General features: G+C 37.9%; 1 protein-coding gene across 5 annotated transcripts in view; it reads right to left on the bottom strand.

The window, feature by feature from the left end:
* The window catches only part of mark4 (microtubule affinity regulating kinase 4), a 92,409-nt gene that overhangs the window by 48,586 nt on the left and 28,831 nt on the right, over positions 1-14,992 (bottom strand). For all 5 annotated transcript variants that reach the window (XM_038305257.1, XM_038305259.1, XM_038305258.1 and 2 more), the window contains exon 2: positions 1-5. This exon is cut by the window's left edge and continues 193 nt beyond it. In XM_038305257.1, coding sequence (XP_038161185.1) covers positions 1-5 — 5 coding nt within the window. The remainder of the gene's footprint in view (positions 6-14,992) is intronic.

The raw sequence follows: 14,992 nt of genomic DNA, 5'->3' as shown, positions 1-14,992 counted from the left end.
GCATGCTGCAAAGAAGAGGGAGAACAAAGTGTTAGGCATAAGTAGGCTGCAATCAGTAAGCCCAATTTCCAATCAGTTGTGGCGAATTTGATGAGCTGGAAGTAAAGATGACGTCTACAGATTTTTGCTTCCTTTAGAAAAATACATAGTTTGCAGGGATGTTTCCAAGGATCAAAAGGATTTTATTCATCAAATGTAGTCAGGAAAAAAGAACAATCTAATCTCACATTTTAGACTCTCTAAGCATGATGGTTCAGTGGACACAGCCATAAAATCTAGGAGAAAATATAATGGAATAATAACATTAAAGAAAACTGATGTTTATTTCATATTTAATGAATAAATCATATGGAAAATGGTCAGGGAGGTTAGGGAAAATGGTCAGGGAGTTAAAAGGCTGCCAGCAAAACCAAGGAAGCTACAAGAGTTTCTTCTAAGTATTATTTGTATTCTATGTGCAATAACAGCTTCCTGTATTCTCCATAGGCAACACTAAGTAAAATGGTTGCTAGCTAAAACACTTTCCCTACCAAGATATAATTCAGGCTTGGATTATTATCGGCTAAGAATGTGGAATGGCTGTCCTAGAGTTCAGAACTAAGCTTTACAAATAAATCTCTGGTGTTACTTGAAGCTGTGCAGAAGAGATGATTTGGGGAAGTTTTTGGCGGTAGATCAGGTAAATATACTAAAAATGATTTGACAGCTTTATATCCAGGATGTGTGGTGTCTGCAGAGAAGGTCAGGTCTGATTATCCTCTCTGCAAACCAAACCTTTTTTCTTTTCATTTTCCCTTATAATAGATTTGCTCTTGGTTTGGGGAAAAAAACTGATGTCTGAGACATTAGAGCTGGAGAAACCATTTGTCAGAGGTTCATTTTTCAGATTACGAAAACCTCAGATTTTACCTTTAAGATCCACAACAGCAGGTAACATTAACAGGTCGGATGAAGTTTTCGAACTCAGCCGCAAACCTAGAAAACATTTTGCAGCTGATATAATTACTGCTGAGTAAGCCCTGTTCCCAGTATACCACTGGAACTGGTAAAAATAAAAAACAAAATATTCTACTCTATTTAAATTAGATCTGGAATGATTGGTCTGCAGGAGCAAAGGTTTACATAAGTTGTATAGACCGAACTAGGATAAATTGGCTGTCTCCAGCTATTTCAATGCAACAATTTAACATCACTGTGGCAAGAAGGACCTGGGTTAGCATCCCAGCCTGGTGTCTATGTGCTTGTATTAAGCTCTAAATCAGTGTTTTTGTGTCTAAGAAGCACTTTACATCTTACTTCAATTTTTTTGATTGTTGTGCAGATCTTTTCTATATTCTTAGGTCTTGTGTAGACATGTATGCCTTAAATGCTTATTTGCTTTTTGGCTGACACAGCTGAATTTACCAACTATGGAAAAATTAAGGTTACTTTTAACCTATTCTTCACACAGTAGAGTTTTTTTTTTCACAGTTTTTTTAGGCTGTCCTTAGTATGAGTGTGTGTGTCCATGGTTGTTTATCTTGTGTGTCACTGTCATCCTGATATGAGCTGGTGAGTTTTCCAGGATGTAGCTCTCACCTTTCACCCAATGATCCAAACTCCCTGAAACTCCAGCAAATGGATATAATTGTTAGATGGACGGATTACCATTTTCCATTACTTTACTGATATTTTTTGAGTTTTGCAACAAAAAAAAGATGTTTAGTAGGACATTTTCAGTGTCTAACAGTCAAGAGGGATATATATCAGCCAACCAGGCTTGTTTCAATCAGAGTTAACATGCTCTGGACCTACAGGATCACACTACAGCAACAAGTCGATCACAGACCTCCTGACTCTGCTTCCGTTAACCAGGTCATCTCTTCATATCTCATATGACCGCTCATAGTTCACATTCTTCACATTCATAAATTGCTACAAGGTCGCCAACATCCAGCGGCACATGGCCGAATGATGCTGCTCTTCTATTATAACCAAACATGAAACAAGGCTCTGATTTTTTTTAAATAAACATACCCTGTGGGTGGGAACAAACTGTGCAATAGTTCATCAGAACAGGGTCTGTTGAATTCTGACAAAATATTTTAAACAAAAGAGGTTTAAAGCAAATAGCTACAGTATCATTAATCTTTTAAAATTGTGAAAAATTGCCTCTGAGATGACCATCTGCAGAATAACTGCACGAACTCTTGAGTTCACCTCTGCTTTTCAGCTAAAACAGAGACATCAGATTAAAACAATCCATCTTGAGCTGCGGATCTCCAGTGTAGTGATGAAATGGCCAACAAGGAAATGAGGGAAAAAAAGGAAGAGGTTATAAAGATCCTGTCTATAAATCTGGCAGACATTGAAACAAATAAGCACGAAGGTCGTATGTTTTGTAAAGCAGGATATTTTACCCTCTGTCGTTAATCGTATTTCCCCGGATCACCTTCACCAACTGGACTGACAGAGCTGCTAACCTGTGCGGTATTTCAGGCACGTCCTGATTGATAAAACACTTCTATCTGCTGTCATTTACAGTTTCCTACCAAGTACTGCAAGAATGTTACTATTTTTAAACCCTTTATATCTCAATGTTTATGTTTCCTCTCTCGAGAAAGTCACATTACCTTCATAGATTTAGCCAGTCCGAACTATTGCATACCACCGAAATTTATGATGCTTCAACGCAAATTTAGAGTGGAGCAAAAAGACCAGGCAGCAACTGTAATCTGTTGACTATTAGGGTAAGATTTCACATAGAGATCAGAAACCAATAAGAACCAAATGAGTTCAAAATCCCATCTGGCAGTGGCTACATTGATATGTGTAGAACAGAGTTGAGTTCTATGTTATTTGTTGTGACACAGAAAACTCAGATCTGGAGACAATCCAGCTTGCAGCGCAAGGTTAGGCAACATTTGGTGTTTTTCATAAATCTCCAGGTATTTACCGTAAGCAAAAAGGATTGACCAGAACAGTAATTCTTTCAGTCAAACCCATATCTTTTTTATTTTTCCGGTCATTAAAGTAAACATATCGGGTTTTTTGGGGTTTTTTTTTTTGAGGGGGGGACTTAAGTTGTTCTTCATCTCAATTTCTCTGTCAGCTTCTAAATCAGAGGTGTGACTGATGTCAACCTAAGAGCGGCAGGATGGAACGTAAACAATAGACTATTTATCTATGTTAGAGGCCAGGTACACTCAACCTAATGTGTGGAAGTGCTGTTGATTTTCCTTAACGATATGTGCTGAGATTGAAACGGTTTCATATTTTGTGGGTCCCTCTGAGGGCCGTAGATTGCTCACACAGGATTATGGCCAACGTCTCATTTATATTATAGCATGAATAACCATGCCAAAAACAAATACGGAATTTATGTATGCAGCCAAAACAAACCACAGCACACTGTTCCTGTTAGAGACCAAGTAGTCTAAGGCAAAATGTGCACATCTCCAAAAGAGACAGAATACAAGTATACTTTACTGTCTCACATTGGGAAAATTCTGTAGTTCCAGTAGCCCAGTGAAATGTGAATGCTTGTACACACAAAGGTAAAAAGAAAAAAAATGTATGGACAAAACATAAGACAAGGATACTGTAAAGTAAGGTTATAGGATAAGAAAAAGACAATATAGTTTCAAAATAGCATTCTTAAAATAGTGTAAATCTATGCAGGGGTGACTTAAAAAACGAGCCACGTGTTAAAAAAGATATATTTATGCACAAAAAACAGAATACTCTTTAGAACACAATAAAACAAGTGGGTCAGAAATAACCAGCCCAGCAGCGGGGCTATTATAGCACCGGCCAAGCTGTTTATTTGACGCAGCAAGATGAGCTGCTCTATTAAAACCAAACCAATGGGTTATATTATACCCATATTATGGGTTGAATTAACTGCAAATTTGTATATATTCAATAACAAACATTTGTTATTGCCTCTACCCAAATGCTGGATCACATAAATAAAAACCCTGCAGCCTGCTGCAGACATGGGCGTGGTGTGTTCCCATGTGGAGCATGTCCAGGTGATGAGTTAAAAGCACAAACAAACAGGTGCTGGGTCAAACAGTGCATGTAGGGGGGATGGACTTAAATAAAATGTTGACCCAGTGTATGGGTTGCACAAAAATAACCCAAATACCCTAAATATCACTCAGAATAGGTGAAGAATTCCACAATCCAGTGTTTGAGTAGATAATATAACCCAGCGTTTTTTAGAGAAAAGAATAAAAGGACTGTAGAAACACAGCAGGGTTTTAAACAATAAGCATCTTGAGAGCAGTGAAAGTTTTAAAATCTATAAGCTGATGGGGGGAAAGATCAACTGAATAATAAAGAAACTGAACCTCTAGAAGCAGCTGTCTTGAAGGGGCTCTGCAGCAGCTTCATGCATCAGAAGGAAGCAATGTCAAACAGTGGTGTCCAGAATTCTCTTAGATCTACAATGGCAGTAGATAAATAGCTGTGTCCTTTCATGACTGTCAAACAAAAAGTTGTCCTGCAGGTAGCATCTAACAGTTGCTATGGAGATATAGCAGCCCCCAAGGAATCAGGGCTGCAGGGTGCTTTGGAGAATCTTTTTTATTGCCTCCTTTGCCATCCTCATCTCAATGTCTGGCCTTGATCGCCACTTTCCACTTTCCGTTGAGTACATATACATGTCCATATGGGTGTAAGGGTAGGATTGTGTAAATGTGACTGAATGAATGTGATTTTCTCTTTGTCTACATGTCAGGGTGAATGTTTGCCTCCCCTCAATGACTGGAACATTGAAGGCCCCAAGTATGAGCAGGGCCCACCTCCTCCTCCTTATTAGGCTCCCTGCCAATGACAGGTGTTCATGGATACACACTAATACTAAATAATAATCTGCAGCTACAGATATATAGCACCCTGAATTATCCTGGGTAATCACAACAGGGCTTGCCTTCCTCACACATAGATATCTATGGGATACCCACTGCTCTGGAAGCTTTTATATGTTTACTTTGGTTTCTGTTGTCTTTTTTTTCTGTTATGTTCCGTGTTTTGTGTCGCTCTCTTTTGTGGAAGCAGACTTCTAGCAGTTACTGTATATCTTCCGTGTTGTCTATTTTCGCTGTCTTGTTATATTTTCTCTTTTTTCATGCATTTTATTTTCTTCTTCATTTTTGCTTCACCCTGAGTTCTTATACCCATTGGTCTTTCTTACCTTCCCTCTCATCTCTGTGTCTGTTTTGCACAATTTTACTCCCAAAGTAATATTCAATAAAGTTTAATATACAAGTACCAAGCAGAATGGCAACAGGCATAACTGTCTGCTTGAGACATGCTTCATGCCATCAGAGCTATATTGGCAAACGGAGGGAAAAAAAGGTGGGAAAGCACAAGAAAGTAGGCATTTTGTTGATTAGCAGATTATTTGAATGAAACATTCTCTACGTTTTACAGTTTAACTCTTTAAAGCCCGATCCAAGAATAAAACAAAACAGAAAATTTATTTTTTTGGTTTGAAGTCCTTATTTGGCCTTTTAACAAAATATGTAAAAAGAAAAAACAGAAATACATTTTTGATATTAATAATTTATTACTATGCGATAAGTCAAGATAATTTTTTGTGTAGTCTTCTGCCCTCTGCTATCAGGTATATCCGATTGTGTACAATAGGATTTTGAGCAAAGTTTTTACCATTAAATTATGCAAAAGGTGTCAGACGCAAAACATTTCAGAAACCGTATATATCAAATATGATACATTTGGCATTATAGGGTTAAAGGAGTGGAAAAGTAGAAAAGGTGACAAATTACCAATTAAACTTAACTTGGTACTCTGAAGCTTTTACCTATAAGCACCCTTTTATTCAGTTACATTTGTCAGCTTGAATATTTTTGGTCTTATTGATGACTTTGACCCTGAGAACTCTATGCTGCTATATGTTCCTCACTAAAAAAGTTTACTCAAATTAGGGGGAAGGCTTTTTCTTAAATTCTCCATGGCATTGAGAGTCTGTAATCAATTTATCTTCACTCATTCTAACTGGAGGAATGTTGCTTGTAGAGGCTGCTGTATATCCCTAAATAATCATTTCAATTTAATGTATTTATGAGCCAAATACTTGGGCTTTTTAAATATTTATTCTCATTCAGACCATATTGAAGACCGTGATGTTTTCATTTTTTCTACAGACTTAACACCCATTTAGAACTCTATAAATTTGAGCCCATATCTTGAAAAAGTTTAATGCAAGTAAAGAAATATAGAGAGTCAGAGAGTGACTGCCTTTGTTCTTTGTCTATATTATTCAGCCGGCTTCATTTTCACCTCCTCCTTACTCCCCCTCTGCCCTGACTCATCCCATCCCCCAGACAAATCAATTTTCATCCTTTGCCTCTATTCTCCTTTCCCCTGCCCAGACACGCCCTCTCTTTTGTCTCCAGCTGCTATCTTCATTTTCAGCAAACTCCCATATATTTGGGCTCCATGTTGCACCCACACATATCCCACCAATAGCGGGGGGCTCATCGATTTGCTCCTACTGATTAACATACAATTTCTTCACTTGGAGGTGTGGTCTAGAAGAAGATGTGATGGAGGATGGTGAATTGAGTCAGAAAACAAATTAAGGTGGGAACCTCTGGGATAAAAGCCCCACCGAATCATTGTAAATGTGATGTGACGTTTAGTTCAGAAGATGGATGGGGGTGCTTGGGTGGGGGTGGCTGTTTGATTTGCACATGCAGCAAAAAAGATGCACACCTTGACCTTAGAAACCCAGCAGTCCCATCACTCGGCTGGGGTTGGTGCTGGCAGGAGCTGATGGGAATGTTGCACAGAGACGATTATCTTAATGAAGATAATGTCAAGTTTTCTGACAAACACACTATCTAAACATCATGACCTAATTTTGGATTTGCTAAACCTGTAGGCCGCAACAGCAGGGTTCTGGTTTAAACTCTAGACTAAGACGAGCTGGCATGCCGTTAAGCTCAAACACATCAGTGTTGTTATAAAATCCTCGTGCAACGGTCAAATGACATCCTGATGTCCTTTCAAGACAAAAAAAAAAAGTATGCAGCAGTCATTGGGCCAGCCCGCCTCTTTATTGGAACTTTGATACTTTAAATCTGATTTAAATCAATAAAGGGAAAAAAGTGACTCAGCTACATTCTGATCCATGAGCCAAATTATTTAATGTGTAAAACTTTAATGTAGGTATCTGTATTGAAGAAAAATTATGAGGATCTACTGAACTTTCTCAATGGAAGACTACAATAGAAAGTATATCTTCTTTAACTATTTTTTTTTTTATCCATCCATCATTTCCTACTAAACTGAGATTGGGTCAAAGCAATAACAGGTCCCCTTCAGCTCCTTTCGGTTCACCTCCCTTTGGGATGTGACTGGCAATCCTTGAGAGCAGGAAGACCCCCTGAAGTTACCTTGATCCCCTAAATATCTCAACTGGCTCTTTACAATGTAGATTCTCCAATCATCCTAGGGAGGAAACTCTTTTCAGGCGCTTGTATCCAAGCTGTCTTCTTTTAAGACATGACCCACAGGGGAGGCTCGGAACAGCAAAGTGGAGAATGGACAACATTTCTGGTGATCAGGATACCGAGGCCCTTAAAGGCTGGTTTATACTCAGAAACCAGGACGTCTGTGTGTGTGTGTGTCATATTGACTGCAGATATGCCCCCGCCCCTGCTGCAGACACTGCTGCACCTCTCCAAAATTGTAGGTGACCGCAGACAGTGCTGTAGACAGGAGGCCTCTGATTGGTCAAATCTAGATCCGCTCTATACTATGCGTATTTCCTGTTTGGTACCTTACAGGCTTGTTTTGTTTGTATGACCGTCATTTTGGAAAACGACTCAAAGAGCGAGGTGCGTGAGAATGCTGGGACCCTTTTTCCACCTGGATCCCCATTCTTTTTCGCCCTCATGTCCCTCCGTTGTCGCACAAACTTGCCCCCAATTCCTCACCGCCTTGGCCGTATCTAGACTCAGAGGCTAGTTCATGATTGTCCCTCTTGCGCTGTGGTGTGGAATAACAGCGCAGACCACGGTTCGATTTATGCCCAAAATTGGGAATAAATCAAAATATTTACATCATACCAGCGATAAGCTCACTGTGACACACTCCTGCGGGAGTGTAACCGGCCCTTTAAACTTCTCTGCTAAAGGCAAAGACCACCTTCTACAATGATGTACATTTTTCCAAATATATTTGATATTCTGGGCCTCAGCAGTTTATTTTGAATTAGAATCAATCGATACATGCATGTGTTCCCTGCTTTATTAATGCGATTAGCAGCCATGATTTCAGATCACGGGAAGTGCAGGCTATGCAACTTCCTCCAGCTGCTAACTATTGTTTTTCTTATGTTTGACTTGATAATAGTTGTTGTTTTATTTTTTTAACATAATATAGTATATAACATTTGTTATCATTGTCATTTTTATCATGTAAATGAAGGGAAAATATATAAATTGTATGCTTTAAAAACCTGGAAGCAAAAAAATTTATTTAACAAACAAAGATAAATTTAAAGAAAAAAAACAAGTATGTAAAGAAAAAAAATACTCCACCCAATAATCCAGCAGCTCGTAGAAACACTTTCTGTCTGACTTTATGAGTTTCTTACATTGATGTCTTTGAATATTCATCAGAGTTTATTGTCAAATTAATGAAAAAAGAAAATAGGTGCCTGGCTCCTGTGGCTGCAAAACAAGCCCAGATCATTACTGTTCCACCTATGTGCTTAAAAGTTATTAGGTGCTTGTGGTGATGAGCCGTGTTGAGTTTTGTCTAAACAAGCTGTAATGGTTATTAAAGTGAGATTGGAAGCCTTTGTCAATGTTTTCAACTTATAAATAATCTTCCTCTGTTTCTATGGAAGCATTTAGCATTATGCCTGTTGATGGTTTTCCTCCTGTAGAAGCTGCAAAATAAACTCACATTTCACTCACCTTTTCTGCTTTGCTTCCTTCTTAATATATAGTGATAATATGTTTTTGTACTTGATGTAATTGGAATAATTCAAAAGCTAACCAAAGCTTAGATGAAGTTTATGATGCACTGATATAAAACCCCATAATTAACAGGAGTGAATGTTATTGTGAATGCTTGTAAAAGCTTATGTCAAAATGGTTTTAATAGGTTCCAATAGTCTCAGTCAGCTGTTACAGAACTGACAGAGCAGCGACTTCCAGAAGAGCCCTTTCAAACCTGTAACCTACCTAACAATAGCCTTTAGCTCAAGTATGCAGCCGCATAGTTTCTGGAAGCAGGTTTGCATGTGTGGCAAAGCTTTGCTACGGCACAGCAAATATCTTCCATCTGTGCTGGTCTGTGTGGGCGAGCAGCTGAATAAAACCCATTTGAATGGATGAACGGAAACTCAGGAATCCAGTCAGTTGTTTCATTGTTGATATAGTCCAGCAGCTCTTTAATAATATTTATGTCGATTATCTTCAAGAAATAAATGAGAGCATTTTTTCCTCTTCTGCTGTCTGACTCATATCCAACTCTGCACACAGGTCACTGCAGCCAGTGATATGCAAATCTGATTTCCTTTGCTCTGCCTCCGCTCTATTGTGGTTTTAAATTTAGCTGTAGGTACTTTAGGGTAAGGCAATTATTTAAAGACATGACCTGTGACGAGCACAAACGAGTTTCCAAACAATTGACCACGCCCTGATCCAGGTGTGCTGAATGTACGGTAGGTACGTAAGCAGTGCTTGCATAGACGTTAAACTATTAAGCAAAGGCAGGATGTGTGATGTCAGACCCCTGCAGAGATATGTGGTAATACTGCCTTCTCAAACACAAGTTGCCAGTTCCTCTTCCTGTCCGACAGCTGAAGCTAACTGACTCATAACATGTCGAATTATGAAGGAGTTATTATATTTGAGAGAATTTATGCAATAGTATTATTCATGATATATATAGTTACACTCTGTGGTTTTTGGGATTACATTTTGTTTTTCTTTTTGTTTTTACTTTTCTTTCACATTTTCTCCCACAATAAAGAAATTATATTTAACCTCTTAATATACACCTCATTTTGGGAAATTCGCTCATATTTTTCATACCCAAATGGAAAAGCAAATAACTTAGAAACTGTAAGTCCAAATTACATGTGTGATACATTATTTGAAAGCTAACCCCTAGTTTCTGAATTTATACATAAAAATTGGGTGAGTAAAACACAGCCCAAGCTGCATTAGTTCTAATATGACTACATTTTTTTTTTCATTCCCGAAAATAATAGGTCCTTTTGGACAGCAGTAATAAAGACATGCTTAATTGTTGTGGCTGCTTTGTCATGTTTACCTTTTGACATGCTGCTATATCAGTGTTAATTGTGCTTTGGTGCTCGCTGTGTCCATAATATCAACTAAGTGCTTGAATTGTGGGGAATCTTAAGCTATAAATAAATAAACTCAAACTCTGATTATAACCCTGATTATAAAATCAAATTTCTTCAATGCTGTTAGATTCAGTTTTTACAATCTTCTTAAATCTGTTGGATTACGATGCAAAATTAATACATTTTAAAGTACAAAGAATAAGCTGAAAACAACATCCAACTATAAGAGTGGAAGCAATTCACCAATAACTGAATAAATAATAAGAGTCACAATAATTAGGCCTTTCTGTCACATGCAGGTTTTTCTCTCTGCTTTAGTACATCTAAAATGTTATTGTTGTTCGCAGGACACATCGTAAATGCCTGAACACACCAGTTGCAGACGACTTTTTAATCTCCGATCCGATTTTTGTCCATGTCACACTGGTTGTGTATAGAGAGGCTCTGACTAGACAGGATGAGCAGATCTGTGCAGATTTTTTTCACTTCTGTATCTGTGCTATACAAATGAAAAAAAAAATCCCACATTTGACTTGGACAGATTATGAAAAAAATAGATAAAACACTGGTGCATTTTATAAAGCAAAGCCCCACTCAATGAGTCTGTGCAGCATCTCAAACCACAACAGAGAATGTTCATATGCCTATATTGAAAACATAATGAAATCTACATCTAAAGAAAGGGAAAAACAGCAATAACAGCTGTGGGGCGGTTTATATGTTGACTGAGGCAGAGAGGCGACTCTCAGAGAGATCTGGGACGTTTATTGAGTTTTTCTTTTCTATAAAGAGGGAAGAGAAATACGCCGCACTTACCTGCTCTGTCTGCCCCTGTTTACTTTGGGTTTTTTTTCAGGTTCAATGAGGATCACTATTTTACTATTACTATCCGTTTTTTCTCTCATCCTGAAGTTATTTTTTTTTCTCGAGATTGATAAACTGCGCTTTCTGTCACTTGTTGCTTTTGCAAGGCTCAAAGAGGATCATTACTTTAACAGTTTTCTGTTCTCCTGAAAATTCTTATCGTGGGTTAAGTATTCTTTATTTAATGTTTAATTCATTGTTTTTGCACAAGTTTGTACCGCTTACTAAATATATTCTATGCGACTTCAAAACGGACGCTTTCCGTGTGATTTAAAGATTTTATGTTGTATTTTCCCCCAAAGCAGATGTGTTTTACTTTGTAACTGTGTCTCTCTTCCTGTCAGACCCATCAAATTGCAGCTGAATTGCTGCGTAGGCCGACTAAAATATACCTGGGGTGTATCTCATTCGGCGCTATGCCACCCCTTTGCGTAAAATGATGTTGGGTGTGATCATCCCTATTGACTTTCAATGAGAGCTAAATGCCACGACCATGTCCGACACGATATTCTGTCGGATGAGACACAAAACTGGATTTTTTATGTTCTGGCTTTTATTTTATTTAGATGTTGCAATAGAGGCACATCCAAACATTGGAGGAAACTGCACATATCTAGGAGGAATACAGACCAATCAACCCAAGAACCATGTTTTTGGACAGTGGAAAGAAGCTGGAGTAACTGGAGAGAAACTACTCATGCAGAGGGAGAACGTTTATAAGCCATCTCTGTTTTAACCCTTGACCCCAAACATAACAGAAATCCTTCAGCACGTCCTTCACGCTATCGTTTTTTTTGGTTTGACACACTGCAGAAAACGTAATAAAGTCCGGTTTCCTTTAAATAAGTGCATTTTTTTCTTGAATTAAGCAGGTAAGTGAGACACTTTGCAATTGGAATAAGAGAATTTACCTTTAATATAAGAAAAAACAAATGCAGTCTTTTATTTCAAGTACATAATATACAATTATTTCAAGGGTCTAAATTGTAATTCTATAGGCAGATTAAGGGTAAATACACTTATTTTAAGACCTTTTACTCATTTTCAGAAAGTTTTTGTAGAGCAATTTTCAGCAAGTCATTTGCATGGCTACAGATGTGGCCAAGATTCATCACAGGTAAAGATTTTGAGAAAATATAATTATGTGTTTAAAAGAAACAAGAGAAGCTTTAAGTTTAAATATATATATCAAACTATTGGGGGGGGGGGGGGGGGGGGAGCTGTGATTGACACTCCATCAGACGCTCCTCTGGCTGTGATTGGTTGTTTTGACTCGTCCCGAATTATTCTTTCCAGATTGAAATACAGGCAGTAGGCGGGACCAATTGAAGCAGTTTTTTTCACAGGTTACATATCACATGTACTGCTGTCTGGGCATAGGGACAGTTTTAGCCAATATGACAAAAAAATTATTTTTAAAAATTTACAGACTTCAGCTTTAATGAAATTGCTGTTGGAGGAACAATTGTGAGGATAAAGAATAATAAAAACTATGGATAGCTTCTTTAATATGTCGAATAAAGATAGAAATATAAGCTGGAATAGTTTCATTCTTTGCATAAATCTCTACATTTTCTAAAATGTAATGATGTTTCTCTGTGTAACAAGAGAAGCAGGAAGTTGGAAAAAGAATATATTTTGCGTCAGCTCTCATCCTGGACACAGAGATGTCACAGAGATGGCACCAGACGTGTCACATGTTGTGCTGCGACATTCAGTGAATGTTTCCTGGCAGGGCGACATGAGGAAGGGACGGCAGCAGGACAAACCAGTCGCTATCTCTGACAGACGGCGTTGAGCTGATGGCTGATGCGTGGTCAAGATTTAATGTTGCAAAGAGCAAATAAGTCAGGAAAGAAAAACTGCCAACTCACCGTCCTCACAGCAAAACAGTGATAAAGAGGGTCAAAATCACGACACAAAAAGCTCAGAAAGACATGGAAGTCATCATAACAGACAGCAATCCAAGAGAGCAACAGGATGCTATGTTTTTTAAAAAGAGAAGTAAGAAGGCCAAAAATAATAACATTTTGTGCAGAACGCTTTAGATAACTCTAAAACCTGTGATCTTTAAATCTACCCTATCAAAGCAGATATCCCATCCTAGTGGCAAACCCAAAGTCCAACACTTTATTTTCAGCAGCAGGACTTGTGATTATCCTGGTTAATTATTTAGGTTTGCAGTTTTTCTGAACTTTGCATAAAATAACACCAAACACCCTCTCCATCTGTTCTTTCTTGGTTTTGGAGACTACATTAGTTTTCTACTCAAAGCAAAGACAAATCTACTGAATGGTAATCAACACTGCACTGTAGTGTGTATGATATGACAATCAAAAAGGATTGCTAGGAAAATTTTAATTTTTTGCAGGGAGCTGGAGTGAGAACTTGTTTAATGTTATGTGACTTAAATTGAGTGCCTCTGCGATTTTAAAAAGTGAAAACTGATCCTGGCCAGTTAATTGCATTTTCAATATTATCGCAATTTAAAAAAAAAAATGAAAGTAAGACACTAAATTTCTCCTTAAAGCCCTTTAGGTGGAGGTAAAACACTTGAAGTGGGTTTGTTGCCACACAGAATTGTAACAGGTCAGATCCAGGCATTAAAAGCAGAAATCAATGCTTTTTAACACAATGGCTAAGCAAGATTTCAAAAATCAAAAGCTTGGGTTGAAACATCTATAAGATGGGGGTTAGTGCAAAGGAATATCAAAATAAAATAGCAATTGCAATTTAGGTTAAAAATAATCGCAAAAGTTGGAAAAGTTGTTCAGTCCAAATTAAAACAGGTGTAAACTTTAGGATATTCATATCAGATGCAAAGTGATTTGAATGGGTAAATTAAGCTCAACAGCTGCAGCTAACTTCTTCTGTGCCTTTATGAATATGCAGGTCAAATGCTTATGACCACACCTGAAACAGACTATATTTAAAGTCAGACCCAAACTCTCACAGGAAACATTTCTGCGGCCTCTGTAGCCGCAACGCAGGCATTTTTACAACAACAGATGATAAAGAGAAAGTATTTGAAAGATTATCATACTTCTATGATTTTAATAGTTGATTAATCACTATTAATTGTTCCAGGTCAAATCCACATCTCTGCTTTCTGACCGGCAGACCAGCAAACTCTTCCAGATTTTCCGTTGTGTGATCGCGGTGCACCCCCACAGCAAAAAAAAAAAAAAAAAGCCTCCACTGCCTTCAGAATGAAGAAATAAAGCATGTTAAAACAATCTTAAGAATTTTATATCAATACTTTATATCTACACAATTATGCTAATTATTGACAGTTTAAAATGTTGAAATGTTAGCATTTGCTTTATTTTGAAAAACCAAAACAGCCAGCTCCTCTCTGTCTTCCTAGGACAGGATTTATACAGAAAAGAACTCTAATTTAATGCCCTTTAATGCTCTTTTAATGCTATTAGAAATAATTCTAATGAAATCAACAACTAACTATGACTCTGCCATGTTTATACATACATACATACATACACTATATTGCCAAAAGTATTTGCTCACCTGCCTTGACTCACATATGAGCTTAAGTGACATCCCGTTCCTAATCCATAGGGTTCAATATGACGTCGGTCCACCCTTTGCAGCTAGAACAGCTTCAACTCTTCTGGGAAGGCTGTCCACAAGGTTTAGGAGTGTGTTTATGGGAATTTTTGACCATTCTTCCAGAAGCGCATTTGTGAGGTCGCACACTGATGTTGGACGAGAAGGCCTGGCTCTCAGTCTCCGCTCTAATTCATCCCAAAGGTGTTCTATCGGGTTGAGGTC

This window comes from Cyprinodon tularosa, unplaced genomic scaffold (assembly GCF_016077235.1).
Source record: "Cyprinodon tularosa strain WSP-4 unplaced genomic scaffold, ASM1607723v1 ctg554, whole genome shotgun sequence".
Taxonomy (NCBI): Eukaryota; Metazoa; Chordata; class Actinopteri; order Cyprinodontiformes; family Cyprinodontidae; genus Cyprinodon; species Cyprinodon tularosa.
Note: the sequence above shows the minus strand (reverse complement) of the source record. Positions and strands in the feature narration are given on the sequence as shown.